This window comes from Acanthochromis polyacanthus, chromosome 3, assembly GCF_021347895.1.
Source record: "Acanthochromis polyacanthus isolate Apoly-LR-REF ecotype Palm Island chromosome 3, KAUST_Apoly_ChrSc, whole genome shotgun sequence".
Classification (NCBI taxonomy): Eukaryota; Metazoa; Chordata; class Actinopteri; family Pomacentridae; genus Acanthochromis; species Acanthochromis polyacanthus.
In genome coordinates, this window is record NC_067115.1 from 23,879,411 (window position 1) to 23,898,838 (window position 19,428).

A 19,428-nucleotide genomic window follows, 5' to 3' on the forward strand; every position below is an offset into this window, starting at 1 on the left:
TCTGGTCAAAAAGGAACTGTTGATGGTGCAAAATGAAACTCCAAATTTACAACCGCCTCCACAGAGAGCATCTTCACCTTGACAATTTTAAGCTGAAAAGTGTGAGACAATTGTTTTATTTGTTCTGGTAGTTAATGATTGAAAGCAACTATGCAGCTATATTTTTGGCTGCTCTAGACAAGCTCACCATTTCACAAGTACCAATTGTTAAAGAAAATATTTTTCACTAAGTCATGCAGTGATTTGGTTTATATTTTTGCTGATCAAATTTAAAATGTCTGCCAAATTATTAGTTCTTGTTTGGTGAATCAGAAGAAAATGACATTTTAGGGGAAACTCCAGACTTATTTGGTATTTCTAAAAATATTTTCAAACATTCTTTTCTTCTACTTTTTTCAGATTTGGTCTTTACACAACAACTCCATGTTTTAGCATTTTGTACATGGATTATTTTAAATTTGATAGGTGGGACTTAAAATGTCCTCCATGCCCTCCAGTCTGAAACTCGTCAGCATATAGACATTTATGTTCTTTATTATCTTCCCAATAGAGCTAAAATATTTCCCAGTCTGTGCAAGCGGGACCAAAAACGGATTCATCCTGAGGTCTAATTTAAAACACTCCCACCTGTTGAAATACCCTGTGAAGCCCTCACACATGTTAATACCCACATTTGCGAAAGCTCTTGAACGCAGCGCAGAGGAAGGTGGTGACGTAAGGATGTGGCTCCGCCCCGCGTCGTGGACTCGCAGGTGCTCGATCCAGAGACGCGGCTTCCCGTTCAGGGTCGGAAACGTTTCAGGGTGAGATAGATAGCCGGACGGTGTCTTGACTCGGGCCGAGAAGAGAAATGGAGAACGGTTTGTCCTCGCTTGGAGACTCGAAGTTGGAGCAGGCTGTCCGGCAGTGGCTGCAGTACGACCGGGTGAGCTGACGGCTAGCCAGCTAGCTTAATGTGCTGTGACAGTTTGTCGGTTAAACTAAACAAATTAAATATTACCAACCTGTCCACCGACTACACTTCTGTGAATACAAAAATGCCTTATAGATGTCGCATTGTGTAGTGTGAGCTCTATGAATGAACTGTACTACTTGCATTACTCTCATTGCGGCTGTCACTAATGTTGTATGATGAAATCAGCTAAGCTAAACTTTTCTCTGTGATGATGTTTTATCTTTTATCTTACAGATCTGCAATTTCCCCTGTTGTTCAAAAACTCGAGAATATATTTATGTGAAGGGATTCTAAAATACATGATGGGATGCCAGAAGCATAGTTCAGTTCACAGGTAGTTAGGAAGTCTCAGCTTAATTGCAAAAATCTGACTTTTTATTCGCAGGCATGGCGACAGTTCTACATATACAGAACATAAATTTACCAATAACGTGATTAATGCACTAAATTAGAATATAGACTCATTATGTAATATTTTATTGCATTAAATCCATTCTTTTAAACCAAAATCGGAAAGGATTTATTGCCAAATAGGTTTTCACATACAAGGAATTTGATGTGGTGTTTTTAATCCGATACAGTAAAACAGTAACATAAGTAGATAGTTAAGTGTAACAAGATAAATAAGAAGCAGCGTTATAAGTCTAATTAGCTGCAGCATAGGGGAAATAAGTATTTCTTGTTCCAGTTCATGGCATCTCTGCAATAGAATGGATGTCATTAAACACAGAAGTAAAATAAACTGGATATGTTAATGGACAGATAGACCAGAAATGAAAAATCAGTCCATCCAACATTTGCATCGTATAGTGCCATACATCTGTGATGTGTAGTTTTAATAAGGTTTGGTTAAGCTGGTGGAGGTTTTGGGGGGACAGTATAACATTGTCTGACACATTCATCCACAGCATCATGTGGCAAATTGTGGGTCGTACCATGTTTTGTGAGCTGTTTTTTTAGACAACAAATGATGGAGTTGTGGACCATCATGGGCCTGGTTACGGCCCTAACTGACATACCAGCATCAATCGCACGCAAGACCTGTCTTTAGTCTTTCTTTCGTCATCTGTGGCATCATGTCATTTTAAAAAAAAAAGCTGCATTTTAAGGTGCTTTTTTTTTTATACTGGTCCCTGGTCAAAGGAGCGTCTGTGTGCTGGTCACACTATCGATTTATCGTCCTTTAAAGTCACAACTAACTGGGAAGTAAATTAACTAAGTGGTTGAGAATTTGTAACCAGTTAAACACCTCAAAAACCTTTTAAGTGGAGCTGCTTTTTCAAAGAATTCTCTGTTCCCTGTATCTTCTTCTTTTCCTTTCGGCTTTTCCCTTCAGGGGTCGCCACAGCGAATCAATTGCCTCCATCTAACCCTCTATAATACTTGATACCAAATATGTCTGCTGGCTACCCAAGAAAAACTGTACTGGATTACGTAGCTCCAGTTATAATCGGAAAGATTAAACGTACTCACAAGAGGCCCTGGCTAAAAGGAAAACACAGGTTATAAATAAGAGAAAATGGAAAAAAAGTCAAATAGATACATTATTCATAACCTGGGAAGATGTCGACTTACCAAACCACTGTGAAGGAGGCACAAACCTCTGCTTTCTGTGGCAACATTACCAGAACCTCATACTCCATGATTTGTGAGCAATTTCTGTCCTTATTCAGCAGCCAAATAAATTAAATCAAGCTGCAGATCTGTCATGTCACTCAAAAACACAGTATAGTGTATCAGTTTGCATAGCTACCCTTAACAAAAATGAGATTAGTTCTAATAATACATCAATAAAGGTGAAATAGTCACATGCCACGTTTTCTCTGCCGTTCAGCTGAACTTATAGTCTGTCCATATAGGCGCATATACTGATCATTTGTAATTTCACAGAGAAAAGGTCAGTCACATGATGTTAAAGTGGTAACACACACACACACACACACACACAGAGCATAGCAACACAAACAGAGCCGTTCTTGGCCTTAAAGAGACGTGGGATGCCACCAATTTAGGTCACACTGGAGAAGGGCCCAGATTCACAACTGTTAAAGTATTAGTGTCAGCGCAGTTTGTTCAGGAGCCCACTTGAAGAGGAAGTGCCATTCTGAATGGAACTTATTATGGTGGCTACTGCTAATCAGCTTGACTCATTTTGGGAATTCTTTGCTTTATTTAGAAAGCCAGAAAGCACCCCCCCCCCCCCCCCCAAAAAAAAAAAAAATAAATAAATAAATAAATAAAATAAAAAATTCTACAGAAAGTAGGTGCTTGTACGGACAATAAACAGCCTCTTTTTTCAAAAAGATACATATCAATTGGCTCAAAATTATATGTGGATTATTTTTGATAAATTATTTTTATTTTAAGAATTGTTTGTCTTTCTCATCAAATTCAGTGAATGGGGGGGGGGAATCTAGCGTTTGCACACAGCTATGAAGTGGCTGGAACTGATCCACTCTATTCCAGTGCTCCGTGCACACATTAATGCTGTGCAGCAGTCAACAGTTTTTCTCCAGAATCACATACTCTTGCTAATTTTCTAAGTAAAGCTGCAAGAACTGTAAAGGTTCTATCTTCTTAAATGTGAATAGCTGTGTTCTCTGGTAGTATATTAAATGTGTTGGAGTTTTGGCCTCTTGGTTGAAACATTTCAGCTTTGGATGAACTTTGGTAAAATTTGATGGCCAGTATTCACTATTTTCTGACGTTATCAAAAAATACTTAACCAAAAAATGGCAAATTATGAATTGCAGACCTAATCTGAAATTAAAAGTCAACTACACATTCTAAGAATTTAGGAGTTTATAGTAACTGCATGGCAGGGCTGTAGCTAAGGTCTAAATGCCTTTTTTTTTTTTTTTTTTTTTTTTTTTTAAATGTTGATCTGTGTTGGGTTCGTTTTGTATTTATAGCAAGATTTGCGAATATTTTTCTTCCCCAGAACCCAAAAACAGCATCAGTGGTGCAGGACCTGGTGAAGGAGAAAGCGGTGGAGGCTCTGAAGAAATGTTTTGCCTCCAGGATGGAGTTTGGCACGGCAGGACTGAGAGCCGCCATGGGCCCCGGAACATCCTGTATGAATGACCTCACTATCATCCAGACCACGCAGGTCAGTTAATAGATAAGCTACTGCTACACGTTAAGCACTGAGTCACATGCAAAGGCAAACATGATGCACGTTATTTCTTTTTATTCTCGGCTGTTTGAAGCAGTCGAGGAACAGTGAAGTATTGTTGTAGAATGCAGAGCTCACGTCCCACTGTGTTGCCACCGATCATTATATAAATCTGTAACTACAAACCTACATGTAATATTTGACACTGACTCCCCACAAGTTGTAAAAGGCTTTCAGTCATGTTTTCATCTAATGAGAAGCATGTCAACTTGATATCTTTTCAGTTATATTATTGTAATTTATTGTAGTCAAGGTTTAGCCAAAAGCTGTCTTACGCCTTCTGCTGGTTACTAGTAGGTTTAATAACAGAAAACTTTGCTGCTCCCTATGAGCCAGAGCAGAACACCAGTTCCTCGGGCCTTAATAACTTTCTTACCTTTTCTCTTATTTCCTCCCTGACAGGGTTTCTGTTGCTACCTGGAGCAGAGTTTTGGGAACCTCAAAGAGCGAGGGGTGGTGATTGGGTTCGATGCTCGGGCTCATCCTCCCAGCGGGGGCAGCAGCAAGCGATTCGCCAGCCTGGCTGCAGCTGTATTCATCAGCCGAGGGGTCCCTGTCCACCTCTTCTCTGACATCACCCCTACACCCTTTGTGGTAAGACTGAAATTTCTGTACTTTTCTCATTAAGGGTTTTTTTTTTGTTTACATTGCCACATGGATTCAACAAAGTCACCAATGATGAAACACCTTAAAATTGAATATTATTGTTCTGCTTATGTTTGTATACTGCTCATCCAAAAAAAAAAGTCAAACACTCTAATATTTCATTGGATTGCCTTTAGCTCTGAGAACACACATGCACTGTGGCATCATTTCAGTAAGCTTCTGCGATGCCACAGCATTAATTTCTGTCCAGAGTTGCATTAATTTTCTACCAAGATCTTATATTGATGATGGGAGAGTCGGACAAAGTCTTCTAAAGAACATCCCAAAGATTCTCAGTGGGGCTGAGGTCTGGACTCTGTGGAGGAAAATCCATGTGTAAAAATGACGTGTCATGTTCCCTGATCCACTCATTCTCAATGTGAACCCCATGAATCCTGGCATCGTCATCTTGGAACATGCCCATGCTATCAGGGAAGAAAAGCTCCATTGATGTAAAGACCTGGTCCTTCAGTATATTCAGGTAGTCAGCTGACCTCCTCCTTTAGGAACATAATGTTGCTGAACCTGACCAACTCCAGATCACAACCCTAACCCCCACAGGCTTGTAGGCACTAGGCATGATGAGTTCATCACTTCATCTGCCTCTCTCCTTATCCTGATGCCCCCATCAATTTGGAACAGGGTAAATATGGACTCATCAGACCACATGACCTTCTTTCATTGATCTAGAGTCCAATCTTTATGCTACCGAGCAAATTGAAGCCCTTTTTTTCTGATTATCTTCACTGATCAGTGGTTTTCTCAGAGCTACACAGCTGTTTAGTCCCAATCCTTTCGGTTCCCTTCACATTGTGCATGTGGACATGCTCTTACTTTCACTATTAATCATAGCTGTGAGTTCTACTATTTATTTCCTACGATCATCTAAGAGTTTGTTCTGATCACATTTGTTCCTCAAAGATGATGGTTCATCACTATCCTTCAGGTTTTAATAATGCTTTGGACGGTCCTTAACCTGATTAGTTTCAGAAATCTCCTTAATTGTTTTCTTTGCTAGAAGCAGGCCAATAATTTGACCCTTCTGAAACAGATTAACATCCTTTCCATGACCACAGGATATGTCTTCTGACATGGTTGTTTAAGAAATGAGAAGCTCCTCACTACATCAGCTAGAGTTAAATAATTTGTTGCAGCTGAAACGTATTCATCACTGCAGTAATTATCCAATGGAAAGCTCTTACATATTTGTTGCTTAGTTAAATCCAAGTGGTGATTTTACTTTTGGACAGACAGTGTATGTTGGATTTATGTCAGTTTTGTGGATGAATTCATGAAAAACACCAGATTCAAATCAAGTCAATTTTTCTTGTTTGCCAGTGGGGTGGATGACAGTGGGGCAGAAGCTACAGGGCAAATTCCATTCAAAAAGCTCTCTACCACCAAGTATATAACATGTTACATAATGAACATATGACTTACCAGGTCATACCCAGTTTAAGGCCTGTGAAGGAGACGCCCCTCATAAAACTCTGTGTCTCTTCTAAACATGTATATTCTATATAGTGAAGCTCAAAATCATACAAAACATTCTCTTTGGAGCCCAAAGTTTAAATCTATAAACTTTTTTAACCCCTTATGTATAGATATAGATGCTTAATTTAAAACTAGCCTGACTGCTTGTAAGAGTGATTATGCAGTGACTCTATGAAGCAACACATTCTTAAACAAAAAATGACCTGCAACTGAAAACTACAATCCAATTTGGCACTGTTGAGAGTTACTGTTGGCCTCTTTCATCATGCTCACATTGCATTAGTCTTTTCTGTTGTGTAATTGTGGGAAGAGTGAGTAATAATAATTACGCCCTCAAAACAGCCAGGTTTGATTCAAACTGAGTTTTAGTTTTTCATCTTCCATGCATATAATGTTTGGTTTTGATTCCTGCTGCAGTAGAACATTGATTGCAGTTTATTGCTTTAGTTATGTAGATTAACAACAGGAAAAGGTTTGTGTACAGCAAGAAATGAAAGGAAAAGGAAGTCCACCAGCGAGCTGTTTTTACTCACCCCGATTCACCCTTGCGTAAGAAACACTGATTCAGCAGAGACTAAAATGATCACATGTGAAGATGGACATTTTCCATAAATGCTAACTGATTTCTAGGAAATACTCTGTGATAGCTTGCTACAGTTTACACCCCCTGTCAAAAGTTTTAGGACACTTTCTCATTCAAATAAAGTAGAACCTGTCCTACAACGTTTGACAGGGGGTGTATTTCATCGTATGGATGTGATCAGGGCAGGACTCTGATCATACATGTGAAGTTTCAGGAAGATTGGAGCATGTTCAGCGCATTTACACAGCATTTGAAATTTCATGGCGAAGGATCAAAATTCCAGAGGCCTCCACGGACATGCCCTTTGACTTTGGAAAAAGATTTTAATAACTTTGGATCATTAAGGCCTCCTGTATGTACTGGCCGAATTTGAGGTGAACTGGACTTTCCCTCTCGGAGGAGTTCGCTCTAGAAAAAAATGAAAAATGGGCAAAATCTGACATTCAACGCAAAATAGCTCACTTCCTGTTGGGTTTGGAATGTGGCTGTCACTGACTTTTTTGTTCAGCCTGATGTGCTGCATATGTGTACCAGATTTGGTAGATACACCCCCTGTCAAAAGTTGTAGGACAGGTTCTACTTTATTTGAATGAGAAAGTGTCCTAAAACTTTTGACAGGGGGTGTATGTCTCTTTTAACCAACAGTAACTTAGTGACAGTGATGATAATGTGCCTTCACATTACTCACGTTACTCAAAGTTTATATTAAGCTGTCTTTGTGTATTTTGTTTTTTATTTTTTTGCCTTATTTACCTAATATTAATTACAAATGACAAATTATATATGGTCTACCATTATCTTTTTGTTTCTTTCTCCCTGCAGCCCTTCACAGTTTCCTACCTGGGTCTGTGTGCAGGCATCATGGTCACCGCCTCTCACAATCCCAAGCAAGACAACGGCTACAAGGTAACGCTATTTAACCTATTTAGCATTTGTCATGTGTTGTTTTTTTTTTCCTGACTTTTAAAGTGGTGTTGCTGGGCCGTGTCCCTTACTTGTACCACCAAGTTACATGTTTATCTAAACTCTCTGTCAGTAATGTTTCTTCTGAATTCATCCACTGTTTTATTACTTAAACAGAACAAAGCTCCATTTAATTTATCTTCCCATTAATTTCTGCATCGTATGTTCTTGTGTTGCTCTGTTTCTGCCCCAGGTTTACTGGGAGAACGGCGCCCAGATTGTGTCTCCTCATGACAAAGGTATCTCTAAAGCCATTGAGGAGAACCTGGAGCCTTGGCCTGAGTCATGGAACACAGAGGAGGCCCTGAAGAGCCCATTGCTCAAAGACCCTTACCAAGATGTCAACACACAATACTTCAAAGCCATCCAGAAGCACTGTCATCACAGGTGCTTCATAGATAAACTACTATACATATTGTGCAGGATGTACAATTTAAAACACCCAGGGCTGCCAGAGAGCTGGATTAAACTTTGTTTAATCCACTGTTAGTAATCATTCAGTGTTGCTGCTTAACATTTGAATTCCTTTAGATGACATGAAGGCCATGGAAAGACAAATTGATCTGTCAATGTGGATCAAAAATAATCTTAAAATCCACTTTTTTAACTAACTTATTCTTGTTCTTCTTCACAGGGAGATAAACAAGAGTTCACAGGTGAAAATTGTGCATACATCTGTGCACGGCGTCGGTCACACATTTGTCCAGTCAGCGTTCAAGGCCTTTGATCTTCACCCTCCGTACGCTGTAGAGGAGCAGAAAGACCCAGACCCCGAATTTCCCACCGTCAAATATCCCAATCCTGAGGAGGGAGAGGGAGTTCTGGTATGTACCGGACATTCACGCAGAGCTGCAAAGGTTTGTCACATCCAGACAGATAGAGTAGAGTTTTGGTTGATGGTGTTGTATGTGTTTGTTTGCTTTGCAGACGTTGTCATTTGCGCTGGCAGACAAGGAGGGGGCGTCTGTGGTGCTGGCTAATGACCCTGATGCTGATAGACTGGCCATTGCTGAGAAGCAGGAGAGGTGTGTGTGTTTCTGTGCATTTCTAATTCCACCGTTGAACATTTTAGCAGTGTTGGACTGAAAACCAGCCAGTGATTGTGTGCTTTGTCACATCAAGTTGCTGCTCTTGTCCAGCCTACACATACGCCAAGCAGCATTGAAGCAATTAATTTTTCACTCCTTTGCAAATGAGTTTTAAAATGACTCTAATGACTTACTGACTGCGGTAATGAAGCAGTTTATGGACAATGACTTCATGAAAAAAGTGAATTAAAATCAAGGCCATCGCCTTAATTTTGGAGGTCATGAGTCTAAAAATGTAATAATGAGGCAGAAAATTTGTTAAATATGATTGTATTTTAAATATGCAAATGTTTAGTAGTACTGAGTTCTGTAAGTTTTATTTCCTTACATCACCTTTTTACAGCCTTCCTCGCACTGCCGAGAATATAGACTAACTCAACTGGAAAAAATAAAAACTATTTTATTCTTTTTACTGAAAAGGATTTAATTACTCCACCAAGAAATGCAGCGGGCGTATGTGACGATCAGCGTTAGTTTGTCTGTCTATTAGCAACATTACTCGAAAATGGATTAACGGATTTGAATGAAATTTTCAGCAAAGATCAGAAATGACACAAGGACCAACTGATTAGATTTTGGCAGTGATGCAGCTTATAGTCTGGATCCATGCTTTCTGTATCATTGACTACGACACGGAGTCACTGTAACTGTGACTACAAGTGAACTCTACATCAGTTGCCTGCTGACAGTTACATGATTGCGATCCTACTACAAATCCACCGCTGCGGACTTAACAGGACTTATCCGTACATGGAATGAGATGCCTTGGTGGAGTACTGTACACTCTCTGAGTGCTGTTCTAGTTTAGTTTCAGCCCAAAACAGACCAAGTTTAACTTAATCTAATAATATTTTTAGGTAATTGTCATTGTTTTAAACTCCTTCTGAGACAACTAAAACCCTTAAAATCCCCAGAATCAACACCAGAGAAATGGCCTCTGTTTCCTCAAAGGTATCTTCACCTGTGATAAAGCAAAATCATCATTATTACAGTATGACAGTTTTAAAAAAGCTTTGATCATCTCATTCTGCTGAAACACTGTATCAGGCTGTGTTTGTTGGCTTGCCTGCCCTCCTGTAACCTGAGTTCATCTCTGTGTCAGTGGACAGTGGCGAGTGTTCAGCGGTAACGAGTTGGGAGCGCTGCTCGGCTGGTGGATCTTCCACTGCTGGAGGCAACAGAACCCCGACACTGCTGCTGTGAAAAACCTCTACATGCTATCGAGCACCGTCTCATCCAAAATACTGCGTGCCATCGCTCTGAAGGAGGGCTTCCACTTTGAGGTAGCATGTTGTAAAAATTCTGTAAATCAGTGAGTTTGCAAAGAGAACATATATTTATTGCAATGTCCGCAAATGCACATGGGCCCCTCCTCAGCAAAAGACTACAAATAAAGTTAGAAATGAGCATTTATCGTTTTCAGCTTCACCCACCTCATGGCAGTAGAGGGAAACTAGTGTGAACTGGTTGTCCAAAAAGTATCTCTATAGTCAGAAACAGACGTCATTTAGTCCCTTATCTTATGTTTTTCCTTTGCCTGAAGCCAACTAGACAACAGAGGGCTTTTGTTTTGGCATATCATATGTAAAGGTCAAACAAAAGGACCACCCACCCAAGTAAACATGGAATTTTACTTCCCCCATTTTAACTTTTCCAAACTAATTGAATTCCACGTTTGAGTACAAACACAGTGAGAATAAATTATGTGAAATCAAACAGATGAACACATCATAAAACATTCTGATTCTCAAAGTAATTTTGAAAAATAATTTAGAATGGAAGACGTTTAAAGGAAGTTTACACCTGGCCATCACCATAAACATCCTCCTATATCTGATTCAGCTGAAATCCATTCTGAAGTTAGAAAAACTTGTTTGTGAATGTAGCTGAAGGCAGAAGACAAATTAGAAAAGTTTTCATTGTTTTCATCACAGCACTGTTTCTGGCAGCTGTCTTTCATTTATTGGCATTCCAAAAAGAATCTCAAATGGGCTACGCTTGTCTCTTCTTCTCACTTTGCCCTCATATGAGTTGGAATCAAAGGCAGAGTTCTGGTCCATTCCCTCTCTCTCTCTACTGCTCCTCCACCTGCTGGGTGATGTGTGCTTTGTTTCAAATCAATCCCTAAGTATTCAGTCGGTTCATACTCAGCTTTTTGCTCTGATCAGAAATTATTCTCTCCTAGATTTTAAGTCCTCGTACATCCAAAAGTAGTTGTGTTCTCTGCTATAAGAAGATAGCCTTAAGTACATTTTTGGTATATTGAGGTCTCTTGTTGGCAAATGCTTCCAGTATTTTAGAAAAATTATTTGTTAAAATGTGTTCAGTGAATATTACATAATAATGAAATTAAAGACACTCACATTTTTAAGTTGCAGTGGTGAATACAGACTTCACCACTGAAAATGTCAACATACACTCAATGGTTACTGTGACTATTGCTTTTAGATGAGAGAAAATCACATTTTTTAATCCCAAATGAAATTATTTTCTTCTAGATAATGCAGTGCCCACTAGAAAGATGCAAGTATGATACGTTACAGAAAATAAAAACAAGTAATCTAAAATAAGAGTGGAATAGAGAAAGTAATGAGTAATACTGCAAAGTCTCACCATAGTCTCTCACATGTTTGGACAGGAGACACTAACAGGGTTCAAGTGGATGGGAAACAGAGCCAGAGACCTTATGGACCAAGGCAAGACTGTTCTGTTTGCCTTTGAGGAAGCAATTGGTATGTACAGTGATGCACACACACACACACACACACACACACACACTGTCCACTGTACAGTCATGAGGTAAAAGTCCTGATTTATTCTTGTTGGTATCACATTAAAAGAGTTTATGCTCATAATGTCTACAGTCTTCTGATCTGTCTAAAAGCATGCGTCTCATGAACTACCCACGTGTGTGTGTGTGTGTGTGTGTGTGTGTGTGTGTGTGTGTGTGTGTGTGTGTATAAGTGGTACGCAAAATATTTTGCCAAGGTTGGCAGGTCTGCCATTGCCCTGTTGCATATTGTTTGTTCATGGAAATCATAAATCACATTAAAGTTTATATGTACAAACTTCAGACTTATGTCAGCTGAGGACCTCGGTCTTGGTTATTAGAAGATTTGAACCCTGCCTACGGTCAAACACAAGGCACTGGGTTAAAGTTAAGTCATTTGGGGTCAGTATGAGAGAAGTCCAGTCACACATACAACATCACATAGTTGAGGGCATTCCCACATAACAAGATTATGATGCTGTAATTAGAATCGCATGTGCTTGCACGCACTGTGTCTAAAAGTCGTGACAGCTGACTACAGCAACTGGAGATTTACACATACTGGGAATAAACTGAAACGGTGTGTGTGTGTGTGTATTGCAGGGTATATGTGTTGTTCTGCTGTATTAGACAAGGATGGAGTGAGTGGTGCAGCCATAGCAGGAGAGATGGTTTCCTATCTGGCCACAAAAAGCATCAGTCTCTCTCAGCAACTCACCACCATCTATGAAGAGTAAGACAGACACCTATATATAAGTACCACTTAGCAAACTTTGAATTCAGTTTTTTACTTAAAGAAACTTATCTGCAGACTCTAACTCTGCCTCCTTGTATTTTTCATTGCCAGGTATGGCTACCACATCAGTAAGAACTCCTACTTTATCTGCCATGACCAGGATGTGATCCGCGGTCTGTTTGATCGTCTTCGCAACTATGGTGGCCAGAAAGACTCATATCCCACCGAATGTGGTCGCTTCTCCATCTCTGCTGTACGAGACCTGACCACCGGCTACGACAGCAACCAAACCGATAAAAAGGCGGTGAGAGCACAAATTAACACTTACAGTTCATACACTAGGAACACAACAAATGTCTGAAACCTGTTTTGCCAGTCAAGCAGTGTGTTGCCTGCCATTAAACAGCAGCTTTAGGGCATTTTTTGTTTGACGGGAATAGTCGAGAGTTTCAAGAAAACATGGGGACAAACAAAGGGGATTACAGTTATGGAGCCTAGACAGATATTTTATTTTTCTTTCCATTCACATGGTGTTTCCCAAAACAAGTTCACTTTGACTTGATGTTCGGTAACTCACTCAGTTTTTATACATTTAGGGTCACACAATTATGCAGAAACCACAAAAATACAACAGTACTAGCCCCCTCTTTACCTCAAATATGTGTATGTGAAACGTTTGTTATTAAACTGTTCAGCTGGTGTTTAACCCTGTGAGCGCATCTAACAATTTTTTTTATAAACGAGACCACAGGATATTGTGCAACTTTTTTGCAAAATTGAGGGATACAGCTATGCAATGTCTATATTTTGAAATATATGTAAAAAAAAACACGAAGCAATTTATGGTAGTAATTAAGACTTAAGTCAGTACATATTATTAAAACGTGGGATATCAGGATTATATTGATATAAAGCAAATAAAAATATTCCAAAAAATTGCACTCCAGTATGTAGAAATGTAAGAATATGACGTGACGGACTTGCACAATGGTAGGCCTTAAAGGGTTAAAGTTTATTTCATCTTCCATCTCGTCTCCCCTCCACCACTCCTTCCTCTCCTCTCTCAGGTTCTTCCCACCTCCAGATCCAGTCAGATGATCACCTTCACCTTCTCTAATGGTGGTGTGGCCACCATGAGGACCAGTGGTACAGAGCCAAAAATCAAATACTACACCGAACTCTGTGCTGCCCCTGGTAACGGGTAGGTCACTGCAGAGAACAAGCCAGAAAGATTATTCTCTTGATTAACTATAAAAATCATGATTTCCTAACTGGCTTTGCATGTGTTGTTTTGTCTGACAGCAGTCCAAAACCCAAAGACATGCAATGTACAATGATATAAACAGAAAACCAACATATTCTCACACTGAAGAGGCTGCAACAAATACTTATTTTTACATTTTTGTTTGAAAAATAGTTGCTTAATAATTTTCTGAGTTAACTAATTGCTCCAACTTAATGCCTGAGCTGGAAAGTCTAAGTAGCGCTCCGCATATTATACTATATTCAGTTTTTTGTCTCTCTCTGGGTCTCTATCAGCGATGTGACACTACTGAAGAAGGAACTGGACGACTTGGTTGACGCCATCGTTGAAAACTTCTTCGAGCCAGAGAAGAATAAACTGCAGCCGAAGCCAGAGTAGCTCTGATCGACAACAACAGCCAGGACAAGTTGTGACCAGCATTTCGCACAATGTCTTAATTACTCAAAAGGAGATTATTGGTTTAATACAGGTTTGAATTTGATTTATAACTACGTTACTTGACAATTTATCACATTGTTTTATTTTTTTTACTGTTTTCTACTACTACTTATTTTTAAAATAATAGTCTGCAGGTGTTATTGCTACGCCTAACCTCCACTTTGAGTTTGTTTAGTGACTTTGGGGTTTTAATTAAGGATTCAAACACTGTATTACATATAGTATTCATAACATCTCTCAGCTTCATATTTTGGGCTCAGTTTACCACGTTTTAAACCACCACTGATACATGTCGGACATTCTACATCCTCAGTCATTCCTGCTTCCAGCCTGTGTTATCACATATATTAACCATTATGCATTCCAACACTGTGCTTCTGCATCTACTTCTGCTGCTATTGAGAAGAGTTTACATGAAAGTGTAAATGAGAACTGCTGGAACTGTTATTATAACCTTAACTGTAACTTTTCTGTACGTTTTAACCCACTGTTCAACTTTGACTGTGTAGTATCTTGGTTAGAAAGAAGGTGTAACATTAAAAGTGAAGCTGTAAATCAGTGCTAGTTGTGAAAGAAAGGGTCACTTCAGTTTGCTGATGAATAAAACCAAGCCTAAAAGCTTAGAGCACCGCCAAGTGGAGGCATTGAGCATTATTTGAATCCACCCACTGCTCATTCCTTGATGTGTATAAATATTACAACTCAAAGGGACTCCTTGTAACATTAAATATGAAAGTAGCAGCCTTTTACTTTACGTTATGAGGGAATTTATTTTACTGACTGCTCTAGAGGTGCAATTATCAGCCTGCCAGTATGTGTCTTGTGTTCCAAAATGCTGTACTGAAAATACTGTTTTGCTCAATAAACACGACTGGTAACATGCCTCGATGCAAAAATAGTCTGATTAACTTCACTGACACTAAAGTGTGTTTTACTTATTCGTCAGTACATGGAGACGCGCATCCTCCTCCTGGCAGCGCACGCTTCCATCATGCGTTTGTCATGCCCCATCTGAGTATAGACGGAGAGGAGGGAGGTAGCACTGGCCCTGTATTCTATATTTAACTCAAGCAAGAGACAGCTAGAGCTATGTAAAGGTCTCTCTCTCTCTCCTGTGTATATGCGCTAGTACGTGTGTGGTCGCTCTGACACACTACAGCCTTTCTTGGCTACTCTTCTGCCGCTACGCACACCGGACCGGAGCGAACTAACAGGTGAGGAGGCTGTACCGGCATGAAGAGAACATGAAATATTGGTTGAATGACTACATGTGCTGTTGTACAGCTTGGGAATAACGTACATTCATTTTGCATGGTTTACTATCTGTGTAAACCTGCGCGTAAATTTGTTTCCTGCGTAAAATGCAATAATCGGTCGGATTGGACATGTGCCTCGGTGCTCCTCTGATATGTAATGAATTTTTCACTTCCGCATGATGTCGCGCAGCTGACAGAGCTGTATTGTATCCTGCACTGTCCCCGCTGATCTAAGTTAAGGATTAATGAAAATTGCAAGGTCAAGCATGAGATAGGTAAGAAAACGCTTTGGTTTTACTATTTAAGATCTTAACGCGATTCTTTTGGTTACATGGTGGACGTTATTTGTCTCCACAGACGTTCTCATCATCTCCTGCTATTTACCTTTTTGTACCTCGCCTCACTAATCTCGCATGGAAATCTCAAAGTCCCATCCTGTGAAATATGTAGGACAGTGGGGATCGGCTCTTCCCTGTCCGACACGCAGCCGGCTAAATATGATGTTCTCAGTGTAACCGTCGTGTGTTTGTGTGCCCTTGAGTCTTCATTGGTAGCTCAGCTATGTGTCTCTAGTAAGGTAAACAAGAGCAGGTGATCACTGTGTAGTACCCTCCAAATGACCCCCTGAATACAGCACAAGCCTCAGCTGATTCACTGTCCTGCTTCTACATCCAAAACAAAGTGGAGCACAGATCCAGCTACAACATTAAAGCTGTAATTTGCAAAGTAAATGTTTGCATGTTTGTGTTTCTTTGAAATCCTGTAAGATACACAGACACATGCCTGTGGCTGTGCTTTTCTGACCTCTAACTGATGTTTTGCAGGTTAAGCGGAGGCAGCCAGTAGCCGCTTCTGGTCACAGAAATCATGGAGGGACTGTACTTTGAGGTGAAGCCAAGAAGGAATGGAGCCCCGAGGCCGGGAAGCTCAGACAAATCTCGTCCTAATCTTACTTCAAACCACCGCTCCTGTCCATCATTTTCAAAACTCAACTCTTCCGCACAGTACCTTCAGAAACATGCTCAGGGGAGGACAGCAGCATGGGGGGGAAAGCTGGAGGAAGAAGACGAGGAAGAGGTACGATACAAACTGACAATGATCGGTTCTCTGCCAGTCCACCATCTGACCACCATGGCCATGCTGCCCTGGGTGGTGGCTGAGATCAGCAGGTCTCAGGAGAAGGAGCCAGGCGCTGGGCTGCGGAGTGGAAGCTCTGGAGGCGGACGGTTGAACCCTGTTAAATGTAACCAGGCAGTCTGTCTGTGTGTGTCGGCATCATATGTGCGGTGTGTGTCCGTTCCGGGAGAGGGAGTTGTGTGGGACCCTCTGACACACGCGGTGCTGTTTGAATGTCGTCCTCACCAAGTGACCAAATTAATTCACAACAGCCAGGAGCCCAGCAGCTTTGCCTGTCTGGTGAGAGACGCACTAAACTGTGCCTGCTATGTGTTCCAATGCCAGGACAGCACCAAGGTAGGTGTGCACAAATCAGATGACATGACAATGAACAAGAGTGTCTCGAACTGTCGACATATTACACTCCTGTCTGCATTATATGTGAAGACACACCCTAACATACCCATATAACAATTACAAAGCAAAGCTACAAAGTGTGCAGTGAATTTGGCACACGAGAATGGGAGACATTGATCTCTTAGAAAAGTCTTGTGTCAGCTAACAGACACTGTACAACTAAAACAGCTCAAAAAGGGCAACTTTTCCTGTATTCCAGTGGCAGAAGCACTGCTCAAAAATGACTTTTGCTCCATAAGTCAGAGGTGACTGCCTCAGCACAGAGCAGCATGTGTCAGTCATAAACATATCAACAGAACTCTTAGCCTAGAAGAGTACACAGAGATATGACATGTCAGATTAGTTTCCAGAGCAGAGAGGTAAATATTAAAATGATGAGGGAAGGGATCAGCCTGGGAACAACCTTTCTTATTTTTATATGTGGGACAAAAAGCTGCCTGAGCACTCGCTGTGACCGCATCAGTATTTATTATGACATTCCCACTGAGAGTAACTGGATCTGGCTTTGGCACGAACGCCGCCCACGTATACTTCTGCGGCATTCGACATCACGCACAAACACCAGTGAGCATGAAGTCCACTAATAGCTTGTATATTGACACACTCTGCTGACCAACATGTCCCTGACCTCTATTCCTTTCACCTCTCCTCCACATGGCACACGAGGCCCAAAGCCTCTATGTGCACAGTGTGGTTGCAGCTGGTGTCTAGGTAAGACCACGGACATTTGATAGCATGTCATGCCCGTCATACCAAAAAGTTGGACAAATTAGGGAGATGGAGACAATGGAAGATATTTGATGTGAAGCCAAATAGGTCAAAAGTCAGTTTGCCCTTAATCTCAGACTGTCTCCTGCTCTTCACGAAGGATATGCGCACATGTCAGGGCTCATGTAACAAATACCTGCAGGCTTAGAATATATGAACCCGCATGCACTGTGTAGTTTACTGTAAATATCGCTGAGAGAATATGAGGCATAAACACACACACACAAATTAGCTGTACTTGAACATATAAACACAAGCTGTTCACGTGTGTGTGTGTCTGTGTGTGTTTTCTTGAGACAAAATGAGAAAGCTTCACACCAACCATGCAGGATGTGGAACTGTGTTACCATGGAGACCACTTCCTGTGGCCCGCCACCTGTTGTGTTGTGGAGTTTGTGTGTGTGAGCTCTTGCTGTTATCGCTGTAATCTCGAACCTTTCAAAAACGTGGCGGTGATGTCAGGCTGACCACCTGTTGCTCTGACTCTGTCACACTTGGCACAAACACGCACACATTTGCAGGAAGGCGATATTTGGGCGATGCTGTGGAGCTTGAAATGCGTAGCTTTTTCTTGAGCTTATTGAGTCTTGTGAGTTTTTAATTAACATGATAAACATGCATAAACCACAACAAGCAAGAATAGGAAGTGACCATTGCCCTCTGCACCAAAATCACACTCCAATAAGATTGGTAAACATTTACAAAGCCCGATGTCATAAATTTGCTGAAGGGGCTTTACAAAGTAAACAAAGACACTCCTCAGGTCTTTAGCTCAGATGAGATATAACTCCTCAAGAAAAACAGTTAGCTGAAATAAAGGAGGAGACATCAGGCAGAGAAACTAAGCAATGATATCTTTTTGTAGTCATGCAATAGGTGTCACATGTACAGAAAAGAAACACATCAGATCCACTATGTAGACTCTCAATAGGACAGAATTATAGATTGTCAACATATGTAGACTATGATCTGGAGCACACCAAGAAACTTCCATGTGTCTGCAAACAGATAGAACCTGAGATACATGACCTCCTCACCACCCAGAAGCCTGGAAAGAGGGCACACTACACAAATACACAAGAGGCAAAGCTCAAGCTCATAATTCACTCGTGTAGGAGAGAGAGAGACAGGGACAACATGGACACTTGTGAGAGAACGGGACAATAGGAGGAGCTGAATCTGCTCATGTACGAAGAGCCATGTCATCTGGAAAAAGGCAACAACAGCCAGGGGAAAGAGAGGTGGGGAGATGGATGATCATCAGGAGACACATAGTTTGGACACTCATGTGTTTGTGGAACAACAAATAATCTCGTCTACATGGACGGTATTGTTTGTACACGACATATTAGATTTAGATCTGCTGGTGGGACGGTGTCAACAAGGGCAGAAGTGTTGAGAACAAGCAGCCAAATGAAGGTTAAGGCAAAAACATGAGTTTTCCTCAACAGAGTCAGAGTGTCTGATGTCAGAAGGGAGGTTATTCCAGGAGAAGGGGCCACATAGGAAAAAACCCTGCATGGTGATGACTTCTTTTAGCTCTGGAGACACACAGGAGGCCTTTGTTCTGAGACTGGTGGGCTCAGGATAGATTATGAGGTTTAAGCAGATCAGATAGGTATGGAGGGGCATGGCTATGTAGGATTTGGAGTCATGCATAGAGAGCCAAAAAAGGCAAACTGAAAACTTTTTACTAAGTTTAGTTACACTTGTAGCTGCTGCATTCTGTACCATTTGAAGGCTTTTAGTACAAACAAGTA

The 19,428-nt window shown here is 40.8% G+C and overlaps 1 protein-coding gene across 1 annotated transcript; it reads left to right on the forward strand.

Annotated features, from left to right (window-relative positions):
• The first annotated feature begins 704 nt into the window (after positions 1-704).
• Positions 705-14,993, forward strand: pgm2 (phosphoglucomutase 2). Its single transcript, XM_022206060.2, has 13 exons — positions 705-925; positions 3,897-4,064; positions 4,533-4,724; positions 7,675-7,758; positions 8,009-8,202; positions 8,450-8,639; positions 8,743-8,840; positions 10,006-10,186; positions 11,542-11,635; positions 12,277-12,406; positions 12,521-12,713; positions 13,477-13,610; positions 13,949-14,993. Exons 1-13 carry the CDS (start codon positions 851-853, stop codon positions 14,049-14,051), a joined length of 1,836 nt encoding a protein of 611 aa, XP_022061752.1. The 5' UTR covers positions 705-850; the 3' UTR covers positions 14,052-14,993.
• The last annotated feature ends 4,435 nt before the right edge of the window (positions 14,994-19,428 follow it).

What these genes read in the sequence shown, in the direction of transcription:
- pgm2 (XM_022206060.2), top strand. Translation starts at nt 851, where the DNA reads ATGGAGAACGGTTTGTCCTCGCTTGGAGACTCGAAGTTGGAGCAGGCT. An exon ending in AGCAAGACAACGGCTACAAG is followed by an intron (nt 7,759 to 8,008) that starts GTAACGCTATTT and finishes TTTCTGCCCCAG; the next exon opens with GTTTACTGGGAGAACGGCGC. An exon ending in ACCAAACCGATAAAAAGGCG is followed by an intron (nt 12,714 to 13,476) that starts GTGAGAGCACAA and finishes CTCCTCTCTCAG; the next exon opens with GTTCTTCCCACCTCCAGATC.